We start from the raw sequence: 14,633 nt of genomic DNA on the forward strand, positions 1-14,633 counted from the left end.
TCATATTACCATACCAGCCACTCACCGAACACACGATGCTAAATTTTACGTAGCACGGCACTTGTCAGCTGCCTACTTTAGTGGCTAATAATCCGAGTACCACATTACAGACAAAGTGGGACTGTGTAAATGCATGTCATGGGCAATGCAAAACTCAAATAACCACACTGTATCATCCATTATGTGAGCTACATGAGCCTGGTTATGCCTGCAAGCAGTCACGCTTTCCTCTCACCACGGTGCCATAGATGCTGCAGTAACACAAACAACCACTAGTGCTGTAGTGCGATCCATCACTAGGCAAGTAATGACTAGATGAATGAGGTAATGATTATCGAATAACAAGTTGACCAATAGGGTCCTCGTCGAAGTAGTCGACGTCCTTGTAAAGTGAAAGCATCTTCCGGCCTTTGGTGAGTAAGGCCTTGACGTCGATGAGATGGGAGGCCTTGGTGCGGATAAGGTGTGACCGGATGTGGAGCACGTCCAAGTGGTACAACATTGTGTTGGCGAGGACCAGCAATGCGGTGGACCACAGTGCGACGAGGGTGAAGATGAATGGCTCCCGGATGCCGTAGAGGAAATTGTCCATGGCGGTCAGGAGGGTTGCGATAGGCCCACCGTTGACAATTTCCTGCAGCTTGACAATGACATCTGAACACTTGAGTGGTAACTGCAATGTGCCCTCCGGCGGCGTGAACCCGTGAGTGTAGAGGAGGGGCAGCGCAGTGGAACACAGGTAGAGGGATGTGCACTTGCTGCTGTCGTGCTTATTGAGTTCATAGTGCAATGTTTGAAGTGACTCCCACAGTCTGTCCGGCAGGTACACCGCCCAGCTAAGGTAGGTGTTGGCGAAGGTATGAGAGTACATTGCGTAAGCCCGGTACGTGATGGGAGACATACGTGGATGGCAGTTGTCAGGGTCACTGCCGCAGCTGACCAGTGTGGACAGGGTACGGGGATGGTCCTTGTCGTGGCTGGAGTTGTTTTTGGATATGAAGTTGAGAGGCTCGGACCCTCGGATGCCACTGACAGCTTGGAGGCCGTGGCGACCAAGATGGTCCCAGTCAGGGCAGTCGGCATGTGACTTGGCGAGTGCAGTGCCTAGTGGCAACAATGTATCTGAATACATATCATGAAGCGAATTGCCCAAATGATGGAAGAAGGAGACGAGCTCCCCGGTGGTGCGCGGCGTCCGCCTGGTGATGCAGTTGAGGTAGGAGGACAATGTCAGTAAGAGGTCGTCACCGCCGCAGCTGGGAGAGAGGATGGTGGAAATGACACTGCCCTGTTGCGATGTATTAGGCAAATCCCCTCTCTTAAATCCCATCTTGATACGGCTCTTGAGGCACAGGTTGCACGGGTCGAAGAGGTGCGTCTTGAACTTGGAGTCGTAGGCGTCGGTAAGAAAGGCCTGAAGGGGAGATGGAGTCTTGAGATCTCTGCCGTATTGACAATTCTGCCAACCACCATGTGACTTTCCTCTATTACACTGCGACTTGAGGAACTGCAACTGGTGGCAGCAGGCGTAGACGTAGTCACGCAGCTGGCAGAGGAGGGCGCAGCAATCAGGCTCATAGGATTGGTCAGATGACTTAGGCTGCACAGTTCTTGATGGGACACTAGCTCTCCAGTTAGGTGCGATGGAATTGAGCACGGATCCAGCAAACATGGCGGTAAGTTGGAGTATGTCGAAGACATCTCCGGGTCTGATTTTTGCGTGGTTGATGAAGAGTGCAAGCTGTGAAGGGTCACTATACAAGCCGCTAAATGCCTTGTTAATACATTGTCTGAGTGTGCCATGATGCTTTTCGTTCCTAAGCCCAGCCAGCCAAGTAAGCATCTCCCGGACATTGCGCGGGGCCTCGGCGGGGAACAGCTCCGTCTCAGGGATGTCGGGGGAGTCTCCAGTTTCTGTCTGAGTCATCCACGGGGCAGTGCACATTTTAAGGTCAGGGCGACTGATAATATCTGGATCAAAATCATTCTGTGGTGGCATTGACTGCTCTGGGCCCGGAGGCGGTATATTGAATGAGATTGCAGGAAATGATGGATCTACGGGGTCAGGCGGTGTCTCATTCCTAATATGGGTTGATTCATCATCGAAATCCAAATCAAAGTCAAGGTTGTTTTCTGGCAATGTATGTTTGGCGACTTCGATGAAGAACTCGGGGTCATCGACTTTGGGTGAAGGGCGGTCTGGCAGAGCAATCTGTAAACCGCCTGGTGGTGGAGGCTCTACGTATACCGTAGGAATGAATGACGAATGCACATCAGGTGCCGAAATAGGGGTGCCTTCGGCTTTTGAGACAAATGCATTCGGGTCTCTACTTTTGGCTGCCATCGTTTGTAAGGTATGGTCATGTTGTAGGAGAGCTGAATGATGCGGTGCCGCGGGGGGAGGAAGTGAAGTGGGCGGCGCAACGATTGGTGGAGGGGGTAACCAACGATGTTTCATGTTAAAATCGGGAATATTGGTAACTGTAAGTTCCGGCTCATATGACGTCGTTTTTGACTTTTTGGTTTGTGGTGGCTTGATCGGGTAACTCATCGGAACACCAATATTGCTAGACAGAGGTGGGAAAGTGGATTTTGGAATACCTTTAGAGCCGGGCGTGGCATCTCCTTCGAGATCAACAGGCTGCTTATCTGGATGAATAGGCGTCGCCGTGGCCATTGGGTCCTCCCTTGCATTCCGCCTCGCAACTTCAGTTTCCACTCTTGCCGCATCGGGATACGTAGGTCTCCTGGGATGTTCGTTTAGAACTTTTGTATCAACATCCATTCCATGGAGAAGTTGGCGCTTATATTGTTCAGTGGATTTTTGGTATTCACGTTCGGCATCCATTCTTCTTTGCTTTTCTTTTCTTTTGAGCTCCAACTCTATATCCCCTTGCTGCAATGTTTTTTGCATTTTCTCTGCTGCATCATCGTGTTTTTTCTTGCGCTCCCCCTCTTCTAGCTGCTTTTTCCATTCTTCCGCAGCATTTGCTTTCAGTATTGCAAATGATGTTTTTGCTTGTTCTTTAACCTTCGACTCTTCGGCTTCCCTGTTCCACTTTCTCACTTGTTGTTCGGTTTCCACTCTGCGTCCTATCTTATCGTACTTTTTCTTTGTATCGGTATCCTTTATGATTGTACCTGTGATTTCGGATGGCACCGCATCCGTAGCCCCCCGTCCAACGTCCCTCTGCTGTGGAACATTCTGCGGACGCTGATTAACAGGGCTGCCACTGGGCGGCTGAGGAGTAGACGGGATCTGAGTAGTAGGCCCGGGAGCAGGACGGCTAGGTGGAGTGTGACGGTTGGGTGGAATTTGAGGGGTGGGATGAGTTGGAAGGGTGGGTGGAATTCGAGGTGGTAAATTTTGCTTTTCCTTGTTTTTTTGTATATTCTTTTGAATTGTTCTATTTTGTGTTATTTTATTGACGTCCTCCCAAACGTTATCGTATGTATTGGTTAAATTCCTCGTCGTAGGTTTTCGAAAACATTTGTATTCACCGCTTTTAGTGAATGGATGTTCACCATTTTTGCAGGCTGGCAGTGGGCTTTTCTCGTCTTGCTTTTGATCATGGGATTTACCGGACCCCTGATCCTTCCCTGCCGTACCCTTCCCATTACTCCCACCAACTCCTCCACCGCCACCTGCACCAGGAGCCGAACCAGCGGACGTAGTAGTAGCAACGTTGGTGGAACTTCGCGATGTACCTCTACCATGCTGCTGAGTGGTGCCAGAAGAACCCACCTGGTCACCCAGGCCCTGACCACTACTGGGAGCAGGAGCATCAGGTGACGAAGCGCCTGAAGATTGAACACCTGGAGGCTGAGGTGGAGCAGGGGATGGCAACGAAGGAATCTGTGTACTTTTAGGATCACCGCCGTGTGAACCCAGCCCATTACCACCTGGTTGACCAGACCCAGAAGGAGACACCTTACCACTGCTGGAACCAGAGGCACCAGGTGACTGAGGGCTTTGATATTGGTTAGTTGATGAAGATCCAGCAGATTGTTGAACCGTAGTACCACCGCCCTTTGAACCGGGATCTTTACCACTTGGTGGGCCAGGAACAGAGGACCCCGGCTGCTTACCCTGCCCATTACCACCACCGGTACCAGAGGCACCAAGTGACGGAGGGCCTGAAGCTTGGACACTCGGTGACTGAGATTGTCCAGGCTGTGGAGATCCACCAGCCTTCTGACCCGCACCACCACCGCCATTTGGCCTCCCACCCCCGCTACCCGGCTGACTAGGGGAGGCAGGGGCTGGAGGGGGAGTGGCTTGAGGGGGTTGTGCTGGTTGGGGTTGAATGGGCTGTTGCGGCTGAACAGTTTGTTTTGCTGGTGAAGCGGCAGGTTTCGAAAATTCTGAACCACCAGTCCCTTGCTGGCCTCGATCACCTTGAGGCACAGACTGTCCTGGCTCTCTTGTACCACCGGAAGGCTGAGATGAAGGTTTGCCAACTGATGAAGTTGAAGCATTTCCTCCACTTTGAACATTATTCTGATTTAATGTTACCTTAGCTTTAGGTGAAGCAGGCTTCGCAGCCTCTGTTTTAGTCGCCTCAGTTTTAGTGGCAGTCGGCTTCGCCGCCTCGGCTTTGGTGACCAAGGGCGCAGCGCCGCAATTATAACCATCCAAAATCGTTTTAAGTTTCCTCAGCATTTCATCTAGCTGGAGGAACTTTTGAAATATAGGATTCCATTCATCTAGTTTATTGGGTTTGGCCCACACTCTCTGTTTACTCCCGTCGAAAATGAACCCATGGGGATAGAGTTTATCGTTGGCAAACGATTGCAGTTCATTCAACTGCGAGCGGATTGACTGAGGTATCATGCGTTTTAAGACGTCTGCGGTACTCAGCAAATTTTCTCTAAACCACTCGGCGGCCTTTGTAACAAATTTAACATCCTCCTTAGGTCTAAACGCTATACCGGTAGCAGAAAATCCCGCTCTCATCAGTGCATCAATGGTTTCTTTCAGCATCACACAATGACTTGTTAAATCTTGCCAACATATTGTCTTAGGTCCAATGCCTTTTTCCATAGAGGGTTTGTACTTAGTGCCGCCGGAGTCTTCAAGAACCAACTCGCAAAAAAAGGGCAGAAGAAAGACGGCGTTCCCGGTATTCCCAGCGTCCAACGATTTGCCTAATGTCGTCAACATAACATTTCGAAAATGATCATGCACCGGCTTTCCTTTAGCACCGTATTTATTTAAAATTTCACGCAATACTTTAACAAGATCGCTACCCTTTACATTTTTAAGCTCTCCGGCACTGAACCCGCCGCCAATAATGTCATTCCCAGTAGTCAAAAACTTCTGAAAATCTCCGGAATTTGGAGACTTTGAAGCCCAATCTCCACCTCCAACTTTGCCGAACTCAGTATCAACGCGATACTGCAAGTAATATAATGCAGCGAGGAACTTAGGGACGTATTCTGAAAGAGATTCGACAATATCATTTGCTTTGACCGTATAAGTGCGCCGTGTAATATGTTCATTAGATGACAATGCTTTGTATAGCAGCGAGACATTTTTAAGAAACTTAGTGTATTGAACTTGCAATTGCCCCTTTAATTGTGTATTAAATTGATAATACGGACTCAACCTTTGAACAAACTCAGTTATCACATTTCTAGTTTGGCCTTTTGGGCCGTTCAACCACTGAAGGAACTGGAAACAGTCCTTAAGAGTGTCTAATTTGACTCCATGCTTAGCCATCCTGACCACTTCCAATGATCTAATAAGATACAATCACAACGTACCGAGGTTGACGTGCGGATTCTGCTAAACAGGAGACACTACATGGATGAAAGTTCTAAGGTGACTCCCCTTACAAACCTCCTATCCAAGCCGCGAAGTGCGCTAGGTGACAAGGGTACAAAGCGCAAAGGTGACACAAAGAAGTATCTCATGGTGCGAAAAGCAAGCGCGACAAGCTTGGACCCGCAGCCAATCACTTGTCCACTCCCCTCCGCAGACAACATCAAAGACTGAAACGATACCACCATCCCACCTACCTGAGTAAGGAAGGCGGTAGGTCTATGTATTTGGAAAGATTGTATCGTGACTGGCATGAACGGCTGGAGCACGGAGCACTCCATGAGGGTTCCGGGCGGAATATAGGATGCCTACCCTCATTCCGCATTGTGACGCCGCCAAGCCATCTCACATCGGCGTTCTGCGAACATTAGGGCACCCGCGATGCAGCGTGCCGCTGTCGGCTGGGTAGACACCAGTGCCTCATTTTAGCATCACCCCAATGACCACTTGAGATTGCGAACGTTACCCCACTTTGCCCTGGCCCAACGGGGTGCATATTATAAATTGCTGCATTAATCTACGCACGTTGTTCATGCTTTGCAGTTCTATGTCTATGCGTGATATTGCTACAGCGACAACCTCGCCTCCCGTTCCCCCTCAGTCACCTTCCAGCAGCATTGCACCATAATACCCATGACACTGCCAGCTTCAGCTGGCGACCCAACTCACTCATTAATCACGCGATCCACAGGCGACAGTTCCGTTTGCAATATCTTTCTGATGTTAACATGGAACTGTGCTTGCTGAAAATTCCTCACATCCCGACCCTAATGCTGTTGTACCCCCTATTGAGCTGAGGGGCATTGAACGTGTTCGACTGACTGGCCACTCAATCCATTTCCCAAGTATTTACCATATGCATGAACTTAAACATCCAAGTGTTTATCACTTGCTTGTTTTCTCTCGCCTATCCCATAAAGCTATATGTTGGGTGTCTGAATTTAAGGAGACCTAAAAGACGACAATCCAAAAATATCACTATGACTCAATGTAGCGTGTAACATCGTTTTCTATGTTCTGAAACTGTAATAAAGCGCATGGTGCCATCACTCTATGGGCTCACAAATCTTGTCCAACGTGGCGAGGCAGTGACAGAAGCAACTCCTCAACATTAAAGGCATCGGTGGATTCCGTTAAGAATTTCGCATACGTAATATTGTGCTGTATGAATGATATAGATTATATTTTGGTTGATGAGTCAAAAACCCAGATGGCATACAACACCGTCCCAATTTGGGCAGTAAAAAATTCGAAGGAACAATATGATGAACGGAAGTACAGATAATCCCATTGAACAAACTAACTGCTCCCTACGTTGGTTATAAAGACACATGGTGGCATGAGGAGAAACTAACGGACTGTCCTGACAATCTCCGTGAGTCCATCGACTGGTTGATCCAGGTTAGGTATGGGAATGGTGAGGGTGGTAAGGGTCTTACCAAGTTGTCTCAAGCTTTGAAAAAGTTGATTGAGGAGGCTATAAGTAATGCTTTTTATAGCCTATGTCCTGATGAAAAAGGTACTTCTACCCCTCCCTCTACTCCATCTCCCTCATCTGGTGTCTCTCCATCATCTCCCTCATCCACTGGTTGGACTACGAAAATTAGTGACAAAATTCAGGAGCTTAATAAGCAAAAAGATGAACTTGAAAAGCGTAAAAATGCCAATAATGGTTACCTCACTGAAAAAGATTCCAAGTCCCTTGACTCCCTTCCTACCCAGGTGGCGTCTCTTGAGACTGTGCAGAAGCTTGCTGAATTTGCTGATCAACTTGACACTAATAAACGTAATCATAATAACATCCTTAACAACCTCTGTGTCGGCCTCGAGACTTTCCTCGGCTTCAACTCTACTTCCAACGGCTACGACGGCAGTGGGATTGTGTACTCCGACCTGGACAGGCTGTGTGACGGGGTGATGGGATTTTTGAGTGGCGTGCTTGAAGCGGTGAAAAACGAAAATGAAGTGACAACTTATGATAATAATCTTCAAACAAACCTTCAAACAGTACTAAAAGAGGTAAATAAACAAATTGGCTCCGGGCGTGCTGGGCTTGCGGAGTCTGTCGACGCGGTGAAGGAGTGGTTGGAGGGGTATGGAGAGGAAGTTGGCAAGAAGACAAATGCAGTGACAAACTCTATAACAACGTTAAGCAATAACTTAATTGGTGGTTATACAGAAATTGTGAAATCGAAGAATGTCGATAACCTGAAATCTCAGCTGGAAGGTTGGAGGGATACGGTTGAAACGATATCAAATGAGGTTAGTAGAATCAATGATGAAAGAATTAGTGAGTTGGATGACGCACTGAAGAGCAGAATAAATAATGAAATGAACGTCATTGTAGGAGCTGCGAAAGCTTTAAAGGCATCGTCTATGGATGGGACGTTGCAGGGTCAGGCAATATATGTGGACGAGGCACTGAAACAACAAGAAAGTGATATACGTAAAAAAATTCAGGATGGCTGTGAGTGGTTGCGAAAGACCATGAGAGCTGAGCTTTTCAGCATGCGCAAGAGTGTCACGGTTTTAGAAGTAAGAAGCATCAATCATATTAGGGACATTAATGATTGCTTGAAGAAGGCAAGAGAATCATTAGACAGTGCATTGGGAAATTCCGGTAGCACACGAAATGAAATTCATAATATGTTCACAAAGATCAAAGATTCATTAAAGGACGTCGATCCTGCAAAAAGTCGCAGTAAGCAGTCTGAGTTACGAGATCAAGTTCAGATGATCAAACTGGCGGTTGAAAATGTTGATGATACAATGCATAAGCATGTTCACGAGATATACAAGTGGATGAAAGACACCAATAAGATTATTGATGACGTAAAACGAACAGACCTGCAAAGTCTTTTCGATGAAGTTGATAATCCGAATAAGTGTGAGAGAAAGAAAGCAATTGACGACGCTGCAGAGCAGATTGAGAAAAAAACAGGTACATTCAATGAGCAATTTATGGCGGTAAAAGGACGACTAGATGAAGAGATCGCCAAAGTGAAAGGGGCAGATGGGCTGACTGGGCCCTTAAAACAACTTAGCGAGCTACACAACAAAATTAACGTACCGAATGATGCGAGTGAATTTCAAAAAGATGCTTGGCAATTAGATAGTCGGGCCCTTAAAAACACGCTTAAGAGTAATGTTACAAATTACATTATGGGTTATGTGGAAAAAGTTCGAAGAAAAGTTGGAAGTATAAAAGGCCTCTCGAACGATGTGGGCCTACAAGGAATGAAGAAAAACGTTTGGCAGTATGCTCAGAAATTCAGCAACAAGAACGATTTCACGAATACGGTATTGAATGATTGGATTGCAGATATTTTGAAACACAATGCTGAAGTCATGCGACTTCTTAAGAAGTATGTGGAGGATGAGAAGCAAAGTGGCACAGCCAGAAATAAATTAAAAAGCAGTAACCTGGAGCATCTAATCAGCGGAGAGGATTCAGCACTGCATAAGCCAATTAAAGATACAATTACTAAACACCTTCAGGCGTATGCCTACGGCGGGCATGAATTGACATTTCCAGGTAGAACAACGCAAAATATTGTGGGAGATTTGCAAGCTGTTAGGAGTATATGTGAAGCCTTTGCTAAAAGCCTTAATGCTAATATTGAAAACGGCGTTGGTAGCGTTGCGAATGACATTGTCCGGGCGATAGACACACCTGGGACGTGGGGAATTAGCAGCTCTGATACATTCCCCAATTTCTATCTCAATCGCGCCGTCGAGCAAACACTGGTGGCTCTTTCGTCCGCCGCTAGTGAAGCAGCAAACGAGCTAGGAGCGATACTCCAAAAGTGCAATATTGGCAACGTGGACGTCGCTTTGCAGACAACGGAAGATCTATTAGTAGATCTCCATAAAGCTTTACAACGCGGTGCTGCAGCCCACGTTGGAGCTTCATTGCATTCCGTTGGAAAGGATGCTGAAATTGACGACAAGCTTGATGATGCAATTGCAACGGAGGTTGAGAGATCGGAAGTTCAATCCCAACTTGGAGAACTCCTCCAAAACGCTGTCAAGAAAGGTATTGCGGTGCTGAACGATAGGATACAGAATGAAGTTGTTAGCAAACTTAACAGCGTCGACGGTGCTGTTGGCAATTCTATCTTGGATGCTTCCGCTGCTCGACAAGCAATCTTAGGTGGAGCTGAGCTGGTAAGGACCAAACTTGCTGAATTGTGTAGAACGATTAGGGAAGCCGGTAAAACTGTTCAGCTGCAGTTCGATCATTTGAAAAATGATAAGATCGAGAATGAACTTGCTGAAATCAAGAGCAGCATCGCATCGCTACGAAGCACCAATGTGACACGCGTCACCACTAATATCCAAGTCGTTCTTACCAAAATTGAGGAGCTCGACAAAGTGCCTGGAGCGGTTGACAAATGTCGTGATGACGCGGAAAGGCTTATGCATCAGCTGTACAATGATCTCTTCGACAAACTCAATACAATTGGCGTTACCGCTGCTAAAGCTGATGACTCTATAAATGAGGCTATACAAGCCGTCCTAGTCACCCTGGAAACGTCACTTAGGACATTGGATAGCGACATAGAAACACTCAAAACCCAACTTATTGAACAAGTCACATCATCATTCGCCATCCTCACTGGAGGTGTTCGAAAGCTGTTCACTGCCGAACGGCATGCTGATCTGCGAGGTTTGGAAATGCTAGTAGAAACGCAGCATTTGGAGATCCAGAAGATAATTGACAATGACAAAGCTACCGGATTGAAAGGAATGCTGAAGACGTTGAGTGGTGTTCCCGCCAATTTCAAAGGCTCTGTGTCCGACAAAAATAATCTGCTCAGTCAGCTTGAAAAAGCTGTGCCTAAGAAAGACCCGCCAACTAAGGGGGATTTCACTGCGCTTGTGCAACACGTCCGTGCCTATCTCACTCCTCTCGTAGTCTACAATAAAGACGAAATCAAAAGACTTCTCGCTTCCCCTTCTCCCTCCGCCGACTACTCCCCTCAACTCAAGTCCATTTTCGACAAACTCGTCGAACTTCTTAATCACCTCGAAAAAGACAAGTTATATAACTACGACCATAATTTTGTCAATTCACTCACCTCCCTCAACTCTCTTGTCACCTCCCTCTCTCCCTCCTTCTCCTCCCCCTCCCCCCCTCCTCGCCCCCCTCAAGTCCGGCCTCTCAGCCTTCACCGAGCAACTCGGCCACGCGTACGTGAACAGGTACTCTGGTCAAAAATACACTGCGTTAACTGTTACTAAAACCGTTAAGGAGCCTTCAAAAACAGGTGAATCCGGTAGTAAAGTCACCACCAAAACTGTTACCGATTTAACCCCTGAGGGCCGCAACTGCGCCAAGGTCTGCCTGACGATAGTGGAGATGGTGAGTGAGGACCTCAAGTATTTGAGGGAGCAATGTGATTCGAAATGGTCTACAAGTAGAATATGTTCGAGTAGAAGTCTCGGTGCTTTTATGCAGAAATGCGGTTACCGTGTTGCAATTAAGGACGCCGAACAGAACGGTGAGCTGCAGAATAAGGGTACAATGACGGGCCTCGAAATTCATAGAAAACTGGTTGGAGATAGCCATACATATGTTTACAACAAGGGTAAAGATACCAAAAACGCGCTAGAAAATTTTCACAGCTACCTCAACCTTTATTACGATGTCTGCCACATCGCCGCTTCCTTGTCGACTCGACGCCCATGTTCCATCTCGGAAATTCTGATTTGGCTTACGAGTCTCCGTCACAATCCCGTATATTTCAACTTGATAACAGACAGTTTCAGTGATTTGTTTGACAAGCGTGAGAAGAAGAAGGCTGCTGTTGCTGACGACGATTTCATTGAAGTCGAAGACTTCACTGAACTATCCTTGGCAGCCTACCCACAGAACCTCACGCCTAGTGATCTACATGACGCAGTTATGCACGTCACGTCACTCGCTCCAGTCATACTGACTACCATCGTCGGTTTCGGTGATGAGTACACAACCTACGCCGTTGACTACCACAGTAACGCCGCTGGATTTGCCATCCCCTCATCGCCTTCGTCATGTCTCAGCATGTTGCTTGAGTTGATGCGTCGACTGTTCCCCGTGTTCAGATTCCTGCACAGCCGCTGTAGCAACCTGGCATCGGAGTACGGTTGGTATCATTGCGCCTATGGCAGCGACGTCGAGTCCGCCGGTTGGCAATGCAAGGACCACTCGAAAACTGATGTCGACTGCCGTCCCAGATCACCGCTCATGTCATATCTCCGTGACTCCCTTCCCGGCCACTTGCCTCACCAACTGACCAGCGTTGACTGTAAATCGGAATGTAAGACGTGCCCCAAATCTACACCCGGGATGCCATGTATCACTCCACTTGGGTTCAAGGGTTTCTCGGGAAGCAAAAGGACAGGTAAAGACATAAGCAACGTGCTAACCAAATTCTTCGACAAAGGCGTCGCTTCATGCCTGCTTTCCCTGTCGCCCAGACCCCCAAGCAGCTTGCCGGAACACTATGCGTTCGCGTTGTCCTTTGTGAAAGGATGGTCGCATAATGGCGGTAATGGACTGCAAGATGCCATCAACAAATCCATTAAAAGCGTGTCTATGGAGCTACGTGAATCGCCAAACGAGGTAACTGATGCGCTACGCAATGCTTACGGTGATGCACGGGGTACTCATAATACTGGCCGTCATCCCGAACCTAAAAACGCTGCTGTATCAAGCTTGTCAATCAGTACTAGATGCAGAGGCGCAAATCACTGCGGGCCTTATCTGTCCACTCTTTACTCGGACACATATCCTTACTTCGGCAACAAACACTGCAACGCATACATGTCGTGGTCTGTTTATTTGCCGTGGACGTTTTGGCAGCAACTCAACAGTTTGTATGACGCATTCTTACAGATATTCTGCCAAGACTGGGGATGCACTGGCTGCTTGAGAGGAGACACCTGCAAAAAAGGGGCGCACGGTATGCTCAACCCAGACGTCCCTGGCGACGGATGCAAATGCCAGTCGATCGTTGGATGCAAGGGAGTTGGTCCTACATTATACCAATATGGTTTCACATTCCAAGATGTACATTGTCTGATATCCAACGAAACGAAATGCTTTAACCTGCGCAATCAGTTGTGTAGTGTCCTTAACTCGCAGTACTTCAAAGACCTCTTCGAAAAATGTGATGAGTTCCTCTGGATCATCAGGCAACCCTTTTCCTACCTGGTCCTCACCCTCTGGCTCCTCTCTGTGTTGTACCTCATCCACATCATGGTCATCCGCCTCGACCTGCTCCACATCAAATCGCATTTACATAGTCCGTCAAGTCATAGGATTGCCGCTCAATCACTGCTCGCTGCTGCACGTGTTAACAAGCTTAACAGAGTGTTTTACCTGCAACCTTGATAGACCATCTCACCACCGCTCACCTAACCCACTACCCAGCAACCCACCGCCTAACCTAACACTCACCCAAATGTATTACCTAATACCTACTCAGCAATTCGGTAGTCGATGTAGTTCATGCATCAATGGGTTCGTGATTTGGAATGTCGAGTTGTGAGTTACCCGTTAAACGTGCCCACTCCCATGGTGTTAGTGGGCAGGGATGTTGGGTGATAGGTCATCAACGTAGGCTGTTGAAACGTGTTGTGATATGTGAAAGTGCGTCGTATGCAACGTGATTGTTTGGCAAGTTGTTTATCATGTGCGTTGTTAGGCAATAAATTTAGTGGTGGTTACCCGATGTGGCCGGTGGACGACGTAGTTAGGTGGCGTTGGTGGTGGCAGTGTGAAGTAGAAACATGTTTATCACGCAGTGTAGCTTATATAGATACTATTTATGACACCAATGTGATAACGGTTATAATAAACAGTGGCAACGTTGTACGGTCTGTGGTGGATAGAGTCGACTGCGCTACTGGTGCCCGTTGACCTGCATGCCACGACCAGGATGGTATCAACATGCTTTATCTTGGTTGTACTATACTTTCGATATCTGCATAGTAGTGATGTAACTGGCTGTGCTGTGAATGACCGTTACCTGGCTGCTATCTTAAAGCAGATGGGAGATCTCAGCCCCCGCGGCTGAGGTACGTCGTTTATACCTGTGCAGGTTGATTGTGACTGAGAGGAATGGCAAGATGGGTTTTGAGTGTAATTGTGATACTAGTTGTCACTATTACGGGAAATGTAGTTGCTGTCCCTGGTGTTGTGCTGGATGTAGTGGTAGTAGACAGTGCGTTACATGTACGTCGTTGAACATGGACAGCATACGTCTCAGCTCAGATTACAATTGCGATCCTTCTATATGTGCAAATCAATGTAAAAAGTGCAGCAACCGCAGATGTGAATGTCCGTGTCCATGCTGTGCAGGTAAAAATACAGGCATACTTCCTGCCGACTGCAATAGCCATACTCCCAGTGCACGCGCCATTTCCGTTTTTTCGGCTCAATCCAGTGCTAGGTCTCACACAGAAGATGTCACTGCTACCATCGCCACCCCTTACATCATCGCCTTCATTTTAATCCTTATAATTATCATAGGTGTCATGACCATCTTCCGCATTCGGCCGTTCCACAAAGTCCGCGATTATTGTGCCCGCAAAATGTATGGCTTACATCGCAACCTATAATCAACTCTAACAATTTCAATTATCGCACTTAGCTTATGGTGTCAGACATTAACGGCACAAAGCTTCTTTAATGATGTGTTATTAAATGTTTAATGATCATGCACTGTCAGGTTATTAGCGAGACGTTTCAAAATTTTACCGATATGCAATAGAACAAGTCTTTAAAAATCGAACGATATCAATTGAGGTGACCTGTTGTACG

General features: G+C 47.3%; 3 protein-coding genes across 3 annotated transcripts; 2 read left to right on the forward strand and 1 right to left on the reverse strand.

Annotated features, from left to right (window-relative positions):
• Positions 1–331: 331 nt before the first annotated feature.
• BBBOND_0312120 (hypothetical protein) lies at positions 332–5,722 on the reverse strand (the record flags this gene model as incomplete). Its single annotated transcript, XM_012914041.1, has 1 exon — positions 332–5,722. One exon carries the CDS (start codon positions 5,720–5,722, stop codon positions 332–334), a length of 5,391 nt encoding a protein of 1,796 aa, XP_012769495.1.
• Positions 5,723–5,806: 84 nt separating this feature from the next.
• BBBOND_0312130 (hypothetical protein) lies at positions 5,807–5,998 on the forward strand (the record flags this gene model as incomplete). The annotated part of the gene is made up of 1 exon (XM_012914042.1): positions 5,807–5,998. The coding sequence occupies one exon, from the start codon at positions 5,807–5,809 to the stop codon at positions 5,996–5,998; it is 192 nt and encodes a 63-aa protein (XP_012769496.1).
• Positions 5,999–7,086: 1,088 nt separating this feature from the next.
• On the forward strand, positions 7,087–13,202 carry BBBOND_0312140 (hypothetical protein; the record flags this gene model as incomplete). The annotated part of the gene is given in 3 exon segments (XM_012914043.1): positions 7,087–7,138; positions 7,152–10,921; positions 10,980–13,202. The coding sequence occupies 3 exon segments, from the start codon at positions 7,087–7,089 to the stop codon at positions 13,200–13,202; spliced, it is 6,045 nt and encodes a 2,014-aa protein (XP_012769497.1).
• Between the last annotated feature and the right edge of the window lie 1,431 nt (positions 13,203–14,633).

The sequence above is a fragment of the Babesia bigemina genome, assembly GCF_000981445.1.
Source record: "Babesia bigemina genome assembly Bbig001, chromosome : III".
Lineage (NCBI taxonomy): Eukaryota > Apicomplexa > Aconoidasida > Piroplasmida > Babesiidae > Babesia > Babesia bigemina.